The 9,727-nt window shown below is 52.2% G+C and overlaps 1 protein-coding gene across 1 annotated transcript in view; it reads right to left on the bottom strand.

The window, feature by feature from the left end:
- Positions 1-8,411, bottom strand: part of Necab2 (N-terminal EF-hand calcium binding protein 2) — a 22,988-nt gene extending 14,577 nt beyond the window's left edge. Inside the window, exon 1 of the mRNA XM_077792830.1 lies at positions 8,372-8,411. Within this exon, the coding sequence (XP_077648956.1) occupies positions 8,372-8,411 (40 nt within the window). The remainder of the gene's footprint in view (positions 1-8,371) is intronic.
- Between the last annotated feature and the right edge of the window lie 1,316 nt (positions 8,412-9,727).

Here is a 9,727-nt window from a genome sequence, read left to right as displayed (position 1 = left end):
ATATATCTGCATCCATCCACACTGGACTCAGGTGGCTTGCACAGCGAAGCACAATCATGTGCAGTTACAAGCAAGGAAAGACAGAGCAGGAGAATGTGGGATCGCTGCCAGCTTCAGAGTCCTCATCTGTCAGTATGGCAGGACCACCCCTTTCTCCTGTGGGTCCCATCAGCCAAAGTGAAGGGGGAAATGTGGTCAGCAGTTCAAATTGCTGCTAGTGAGGGCGGCGAGGGAGACCCACTGGCCCTTTCTCAAAGAGATTCCTGATTCTAAGGTCTGAAGACTTCCCGCCTCTGATTCTTCCCAGAGGATGTGACATCCCTTCCCCGTGACCTGTGTGGGTGCCATGCAGTGAACCGCTTCCTCGTGCATCTTCAGCAGCCTAGTGACAGAGCCGTGGTCTCCATTCCCCCAGGCGGGGACATTAAGGTCTGAACAGGGTCTTGGGCCTGGTCAGCGGCTGATGCCTGCTGTTACCGGGAGTCCATAGTGGTTGCCCACACACCAGTTTTTCTCTCCTGCTTCCATCTTTGAGTCAAGGAAACTCTGGGGTGTCCCCAACCCCCTCTCAGAAACTCCAACCAGACCCATGAGCCTCTTGCTGTCATGGTCTCTGGGTTTCATCTGTCTCCAAGATTGACTCTGGTGGATTCTTCTCACTGCAGTGTGTCGAGCAAGTGAAGTTCAACTGCATCTGTATGTACTGTAGGTACTGTGTGTTCGTGTGTACATTCACAAGTGTACATGTGAAGTTCCCAAAGCGCTCGTTCCTTCAATACCAAACTGTCACCCACAGGCACCCGTGCATGTTGCAGGCAGCTGTGGTCACAGGATGGCAAACCCGTGAGACAACAGAGGCAGCTGACGGCTTGGGGGGGGCAGGGCTTCCCTCCAATCCTGTGTATCAGGTTGTGTGATCTCAGGGCTGTACCCAGGACCCCCCGGGGGGAGGGCAACATGGGCTGTGAACCCTGGAGAGCTCCTACCTGAGGTGCCAGCTCAGCCTGCCTGACCGGTCCCAGCCCTGTCCCACCAAAGAGGCTCAGGCATCTTGAAGCAAGTGCACCCACTTCTCCCGCTGTGACCGCAGAGCCTGCCTCTGACACAGGCTGCTTCTCCCTTTGATCAGGATGATTGGTGGAAGAAACCCGGGAGAAGGCGGCGTCCAGGCCACACTAACGTCCTGCTCTTGGGCATTGTTGTGTCAAGTTGATGGCAGGTGTCACCATGGCTGGCACCTTGCCCCAGCAGCACTGAGAGCCAGTCCCCCACCCCTAAACCAACCCCACCCTCAAAGGAAGCCTCTTCCAGAATCATGAAACAGAAGAAAACAGAACAGAACCGCAGCTTGGTGTAAGTAGCAGACCACATCAAGATGAGGACACGGATGTTCAGAGAGGTGAAGGTCAGCTACCTCAGCACAGAGTCAGGCTGGAAAACAAGGCTCCCTGACAGCTGCACTTCTTACCCTCAACTCTGCTGGCATCTGGGGGAAGGTAGCTCTTTACTGGTGGGTCGGGGGCTCCTGAGTAGTGTAGGAGGTGGGCAGCATTCCTAGACACTAGCTGCCAGTGTACCCCTCCCCAGTCATGGTGATGGACACCAGCTTCAGGCACTGCTGGGTGTCCCCTGGGGGAAAGCACCCACCCCAGGTCTGGCCTCATGCGCTGACTCCCACCATAGTGGAGACACCTCTGTTCTGTCACTTGACCACATCATACAACTGCTGGAAACCTCTGCCTGGGCTCAGCCTAAGTCCCCCCTGTCCTCAGCACCCGTGAGGGTGTAGGACTCACCCTAAGAACAGGTGCATCCTGAAATGTCTTCCCTAAGCACAGCTGGAATGGTTTTAAGATGATTGTCCTTGCTTAATAAAATCTTATTTTCCCCATTTGCATTCATTAGGAAGTTATGGCCACGATTATATTAACCATAATATACTAATAAATTCTTGCCTAAAGATGCAGCAAACACATCAAGAGAGATTCAAGCTTTCTCTTCAAATTTTAAAAATGCCACTCAAACCCTACAGTAAAAATGCATCTGGGGTGGGAGGGTCCCCTGCTCGCCTAGCACAGGAGCCGAGAGAGGGAGACGTGAAGCTTGGGTGGTGTCAAAGCTCAAGACTCCCAGGCCTCCTGGGGACCAGTCTTTGCAGGAACTGGAAAGAGGAACCCTTGGGAACCCCACATTAAAATGTTAAAAAGCTTAGCTTGGCAAGGGATGGATGTCCCTCGCCTCCATCTTGCCCAGGCCCAGTGACTTTGTGGACATCTTGATTCTACCAGATTATACCTCTTATCTGATGTCACAAAGCCCCCCCGACTGCCATCAGGCTGTGGGCTTGAGGGGGAAGACAAGGTCCATCTTCCCAGTCCAGCCATCCAAGGGGCCTGGCCAACCATAACACACAGCGTACCACAGCGGAGACAGGGACTCATCTCCTCCCAGTCTGGCCCCTCCCCCTTAGACTCAGAATTCAGACAGCTCCTGGCTGGACTCAGAGGGAGGACAGCAGACAGGAGACCCACTGGGGTAACTGAAAATCTCAGCTTTGGAGCTGGACCTTCTAGGAGCAGCTCTGGCTCCACCAAGCCCTAGATGGGTGGCTGGACAAACTTCTAAGAACCTCAGTTTCTTCCTCTGCAAGATGCGGGTAATGCTGGAACTCATGAGTTTCCTGCAAGGATTACATGAGATGATGCCTAGGAAATGCTCAACCTGAGAGCTAGTACCTAGTAAACCCCAAAGGAACAAAGCTGTAATCCATAGGTTCCTGTTTTGAGATCATTGTAGTGATATGCAGTTGTAAGAAATGATGGAGTATGTATGTATACTTTATCCAGTTTCCTTGAAAACTGCCATAATGAAGATCATAGCCCAGCAGGGCTCCTGGGGACCACAGAGCAGGCAGGCGCTAGCCGGATCCTGCTGTGCAGTTGTTATGGCTGAACATATCAGAGTGGTTGGCCTGGAGGTGAGGGGCAGGGAGAGATCCCAGAGATGAGAACCCACACTTCAGAAGCCTCTCCCTCCAAGTTCTAGGGAGATAACTCCCAGCCCTAGGAATTAACACACCTGGTAGAAGAAGCCAGGTGTGACGCAGATCGCCGCGTTTGCATAACAATGTTGCTGATTTCTCCACAGAGAACTGAAGTCAGTTCCCTGCCACTTAAAGACAGAAAGAGTACAGTCTTGACCTTCATCCTATAAATAGACCCATGGATAGAGGATGAAGTCTGTGGTCTGCTTGGCTCCTCCAGTGGTCCTGTGGTGTCCCCCAAGAGTAAGCCGCAGTGCCTAGCCCCGTGACCTACACCATCTAGGCACTGCGGTCCTCCGGGCTCTGTTTGCTTGCCCGTCCACCTCCCTTGCTAACTTCCACCCCCATGGCCACCTCACTCCAAGGTCAAGACGCTCCCTCCACTGGGCACGTCTCACTGCAGACTCCACGTGCAGGGACACTGCAGCCTGTTGAAGCAGGCTCTGACCCTGCCTCTCGCCGCTTCCTCTCCTGCCCTCTCCGCGCTCCCCACACCCTGCGGGTCTCCCTTCCTTCCTGGGACACAGCCGCCAAGGCCAAGCCCTGGCCATCTTCATGCCTTCATCCTCCACACTTGGGAGAGCCGCTGGCACACATCAGGTGTTCTTTGACTAGTTATAAACCAATAAATGAAAAAGTAACAAGAAGGGAAAATGGTGTTTTGAATGCTCACTGGGTCAATGAAAAGAGTTTTTGGTAATGATAATATTTTTTCAGGTTTAAGAAAAATATAACCTTAGACCCAAATCATTTCTTCATAAATGGAGTGAGAATTCAACTCCTGTCGCCCCAACACTCCATGGGTGTGGTCATGTGGCTCACAGGTTTGCTGCTAAAGGCCTCGCTGAGTTACCTCAGGATGACTGTCCATGGTGACGTTCCTGTTGCAAACAAACTACTACTCGGCTGGTTAGTGCCAGCGCGATCTTGGGGACATGGTTAACCAAACATTTGTAGAGAGAATGTGAAGTTCAAGTGTGATGGGATTCACAGATGTGCACCTTGCATGCAAAAGGGCTCATCCATCTACCAAACCGGAAAGTAGACCTGCTTCTTGACCCTTTCTCTGGATTATGTCTAGCACCCACTTCAAAGTTTCCAAACGCTCCTTATTCCAAAATGAAAACTGTGTGACCTTTAACCCATCCCACCTTCAACACCGCAGCCTTGGAAAAGACGTCAGATACCAGCGGCGAGGATTCCACTGCGAATCTCCCTAGACCACGCGGACTTGCTCTCAGACGCGAGGTCTGGAGCCTCTCCTTGGCTTTGGGTTTAGGCGATTTCCCCCGAGCAGAGCGTCCATTTGCTTAACCTGTGAGTCAGATACAACGAGGGCACTTCTCTCATGAGTTGGCTGTGGGGAAAGATGAGACAAACCCCTGGGTTTCCACAGTGCCTCACGTGGAGCCAGGCAACGTCTCTACGTTTGGTGGTGCCGGTGGCCTGCTCTCTGGAAAGGTGGAGGCCCTGGCTCACAGTGCCTGCTCCTGTCTGTGGTGTGAACATCGTGCCACGGCTGATGGGGCACTTCAAATACCGTGGGAAAGAGACAGAGGAGCAGGACGAGGGGCCTCACACAGCAGCCTAGGGTCAGAGGACAGCGTCCTCTTACAGGGTCAGTGAGTGACAAAAACAGGTTCTGTGGACATGTGACTTACTGGAGAGTGAAGTATCGGGGAGGCTGAGACCAAGGTCGGCCAGAGCGCGGGTGTTTTGGGAGCAGAGCTCGGGGCATGTTCCCGAGGCACCCTGGGCTTGGGGCGACTTGTCCTCCAACACTGTTCCCAAGAGTCTGCCCAGATGCCAGGACTTACAGCCCTGTCCTTGAGCAGGAGGAATGGAACAGGGGGTGTAGGTTCAAATAATAGAAGACAGACACAGGGGTCCCCTTGCTAACCAGGGGCAGAGCAGGAGTGCCGAGTTCAGTTTGGGTACAGAAGTTTTTAATATGCTGAAAAATACATTGAAATCATATTTCAAAGCTTGAGATCCAGCCCTGGTTAGTGTCGCCTGTATAGAGAAACAATCCAATTTACATTTCAAATGAAAAACCGAATAAGTTGACAGACAACTGCCTGATGACAGGTTTATCAAGGCCATGTCTAATAATTCCAAGTCTAAATGTATTTCTCAGGTTTCAAATTCCAGAGGAAGGCATCTCGGCCTCAGCACAGTTTTCTTAGTAACTCCAATCAAAATCTGAGACATGACTTAAATGAGCAATTATCTGTCAGTGCTGCAGTGGGAACAACAATTTATACGTTTTAAAACTGTCTTTTCTGACTGTGGGTCTCCTCCAATGTTTGACCTTAAGTAGAGCAAGACTGACACCGCTTCCTGAAACGACTTCTCGTAGTTGTTCCCTCTAAAGCCAAACCTTCTGAGACACCTTGTTAGGAGACAGCAGGTGCACTCCTGGCCAAACAAGTGTGGACAACTCGTGGTCAGAGGTAAAGAAACCAGTTTCACTGTGGCCAGTTCAGGTTTTTTGAAGTTGCTTAATTACAGAACATCTGGTTTTGTTTGGGCCTGGTACAAAACAGCTAACACAGCAAGCCTGAGACTGCTGTCCCTTGAGAGGGTTGCTTGCCAGCTCGGTCCTGGCTGCCCTCCGGGGGTCTGCACATGCTCTGTGAGAGGGGCTCGCTGTGCCTGAACGTGCACACAGTGTGGGTGATGCCGACCTCTGGGCGTGGGGAGTCTTAGTGCGTGATCCACGCGACCAGCCCCAGTGAGAACCCTGGGCCCAGGTCTCCGAGTGTCCCTGGCAGGGCACACATCCATGTGTTGTCCCAGCTCCCTGATGGCTGTCCTCTGATTTTTTCCAAGTGGCTGTGCTGATGAGGGCCTCAGAGGCTTGTGCCCGGGTGCCCTAGACCCTGCCCACGTGTTTTTCTCGTGCCGACCATTCGGCTCAGGACCATTTCCCTGTGGTAAACCTTAGCCATGAAGACAACAGTACGCAGAGACCGAGTCCTTCCAGAAAGCCACCCACCTGAGGGTGGGTTTGTGGGCCTGACACACACAGTGTGTGATAGTGGCTTCTCGGAACCAGTGCTCCCAGGGACAGAGAGATGCTGCTGACTTGCACTCATTGACAGAGTGTGCCTGTGAACCCTGAGCGCAGCCTCCGGCAGGTGAGACCTACCAGGGCTGGTGGTCAGTGCTGCCACTTCAACCCGCTTCCCCCGAGAACGCGATTCCGGGAAGACGGGAGCCCTCTGGACTGCACCCTGCGGAGCTTGCTGTGTGTGTGCCGCACACGCTGCTTCACACACCAACCAGGCGCTGGAGGCGGGTGGAATGACGTCTAGGTTCCTCATTTACAAACGCTGTGCCAACACAGTAAAGCCCTCGTAACGCACGTGGCTGAGCCCTCCGGGAGCTCACAAATCCAAGACAAGCACCGCGGGTCAGGACAGCCACAGACAAAGCACACTCAGAAGCCAAGCGGCAGAACACGAATGAGAGCAGACGTCGTTGCTGACCTGGTGCACAAGTCCCGCAGTGTGTTCACGTGGGCACGTTGCCCCCATTCCCCTGAGAAATGCAATGCGCAGCACGCTCTCCCGGGCCTCCTGGGCCTCCCAGGCCTCACACCAGTTTCCACTCCAGCCGTCCTCAGCTCTTTTCATGTCCTCTGATTTTTAAAAATTGAGGCAAGAATCTACAAATCATTTATGACTTGTACAAAATCTACAGTCCTTTTAAAGTGGCATTGACCGCATTTCTAGTGTTGAGCAGTGACCGTCTCTGTCTAGTTTCAAAATAGTCCCCTAGTCAAAGAGAGAAACCCCATTTCTACTGAACAGTTTCTCCCTGTCCCTCCTCCCTCCCTCTCCTTCCACTCATTCACTGTATTTCTGGGGATTCCCCTGCCCCAGCTATTTCATAACTAGTCACTCAACATGGAGCCTTTTACATCTGGCTTCTTTCAGTTAAAGTGTCTTGAAGGTGTGTGCACGCAGTAGTACATATCTCTATTCCTTTTTTGTGACTGTATGATATTCCATTGTATGGGTGTACCACAATTATTTCTTCATTCGTCAGTTGTTCGACTCCCTCCTTCCTTGACAGTGAAATAGCAGACAGCAATGGAAACCTCATTTCACCCCATCAATTTCATTGATTTGTTTCTAATTAACTAATGCTAGAATCTTTCTCTGACTTCATTTTTTCTGGAAAGACTAACCACACAGCACCTCAGGAAGGCAAAAGAGCCCTCACTGGGCATCTCCAAACCAAACACTCTGGTTCCATTAATTCAACTTTTCCTCAAATATTAACTAAAGTGTGATTTCTTTAACATCAGTAGTTCTCATAGACTTTTTTTTTTTTTTTTTAATTGGGGGATAGATTGACTTGACCAAGTTTCTTCACTGCAGGTCTTTACTTTGTCAAATGCACATTGTGAAAGTTAAAGAACCAGTTACAGTTTCCAGTGTATCCAGTGTTTCCAAGGAAGCAGAAAAGTCGCATGTGCATACACATGAACCTGGATGGGTCCCTGTGTGTTGGCGGGCATCTTTTAATTCTTAGGTTTTCAGAAATAGCTTGGAAAAGCTGTTCTAGATGGACGCCGAGTCCCTTTTCAACTCACATGATCAGGGAAGGAGAGTGTGTCCACAAGCTCCAGAGAAGGGCACGCTCCAGCCAAGCACGAAGAAGCACATTTGGAACCACTAGTTAAACATCATAATCACATGTAAGTGCATATTATTTCTGCATTCATCATAAAATCTACATGAAGTGTCACGAGTTTGAATTGCAGTTGAATGGTAACAACTCATAACAACACAAGGGCCATTTAAAATACCTTCATCCTTCGGCACTTCACGGAGCCCAAGGTGGAGGGTCTCAAAGGCAGTGAGTCATTTAAAAAAAAAATCTTTAAGAAATGCACATTATAGCAGATCTCCTCAGTACACACATTAGCACTCAGAATAGAATCCGCTTAAGTGTGCCATAGAGTTGGAAATTGTGTTTCTGAATAATATCTACATAATTTTCAATAAAAAACAAACTTGCAGTAAATTATCCAGATCTTAAGGTACCAAAGACAAATGGCCTTTGCTGGAATTAGCTTCCCCTCAGGAGGAAGGAAATGGAATTTGTCTTCTGCAATGAAAAAAAAAATTTAAACAGCACAACACAGGATGAAAAATGGGCCGCGGTGAGTGGGACTCGGCGTCAGGGCGGGGACCCTGGCCAGGCGCACCTGCCTGCCAAGGTGCCAGCGGAAAGGGTGCCACCCGCAAGACGACTTTGCTTCATGGCTTCAGGGTTCCTGAGGGTTCCTCAGCCACACAGCCGAGGCAGCCATACCGTGGTCACGGGGGGCTAGACCACCCTTCGGGTCGGCCATCCGGTGCGTGGGATGTGTGCAGAGGAGCCTCCACCCTCCTGAGGCAGAGCACCCCAAGGCCCTAGGTACTGAGTGTCTCTGGACATGGCCGCCTGTCCGCAGCCAGCATCTGGCCGTGGAGACTCATGGTTCACGGTGAGCAGCCCCGGCCTGGTGCGTGAGGGGGCCAGTGAGGGAGCCTGGGCCTGGGAGGGAAGGAGGCACATTTGTCACTTGATTCTTTACCAACCATGTGACCTCCTTCCTGACACTTCCTGAAGCCTCACTTTCCCCATCAAAAATGGACAGAAACAGCCTCTACCTTTATGGTCCTTCGGAACAGAAGCACCTGAGATGGCGGCAGGTTACAAAGACGTTTGGTTCATTCTCAGATTCCTCCCACCTAGGCCAGTGTCCCCAGGACAGCGGGGACCTTAACCCTGAAGCTTTGTCAGGAAGGGCACATAGTGGGTGGGTGGGGCTTCACGGCCCAGAGCAGGAATCTGTTTGGAGCTGTCTGGCCTAGCAGCCCCTGCCCCTGCAGTGGACAAATGGCCCTGGACAGGTCACTTGGGGGGGCCACCTTGAGCTAAGAGGTGGCTGCAGGGCTTGGAGCTGGACATTCCCCCAGAAACACATCTGGGCACCATGGCCCCGCCGTTCCCTGACACCCACTTGTCTGAAGAAAATGACCCTCACAGAGCCCCTGGCTGACGTTCAGGAAAAGGCCGGCTGCTCCCGGTCAGCAGGGAGCCCTGGAGAAACCAGCTGTGCCCCCGGGACAAGAGCCGGCTGACCTGGTGTGAGGGCCTTCTCCCTCCACCCTCCCCGTGCCACGCCTGCATTCCCGAGTGTCACCACCTGACCCCACCTCCCCAGTCCATTGAAGTCATTTTTCCTGGGGAGAGGGGCGTGAGGGTGGGCTGGGTAGAGAAAGGGGCTACTCAGTGGGACCACAGGTCCAGAGTCTCCAGAGGCTTCTGTGTTCCAGGAGACGGCCTTCCCCATTTCCCATGTTCTCCCTGACCCAACTCGGCTGGGTGAGGCCGGAGCCCAGGGAAGACGAAGGCATGTGAGGGGCTGTCCATTCTGGATGGACCCACACTGCAGACTCACACCACAGTCCCCTCCCTCTCCCTCAGAGACAGGACCTCCTGCGGGGGACAAAGAGAATGCACCCCCACTGTGTGCTCCCAAGAAACACCTCTTCCCCGAGTTCCATGCCCACTGGGATGGCTTCCCAGACGTTTGGCAGATCTGGGACTAGGGCATCAGGAGACAAAGCTCGAGGAGAAAACGGCCATGCTGTGGCACTGCCCCCACGCCACCCAGCTGCC

This window comes from Urocitellus parryii, chromosome 15, assembly GCF_045843805.1.
Source record: "Urocitellus parryii isolate mUroPar1 chromosome 15, mUroPar1.hap1, whole genome shotgun sequence".
Classification (NCBI taxonomy): Eukaryota; Metazoa; Chordata; class Mammalia; order Rodentia; family Sciuridae; genus Urocitellus; species Urocitellus parryii.
This window is presented reverse-complemented; position numbering and strand designations above follow the sequence as displayed.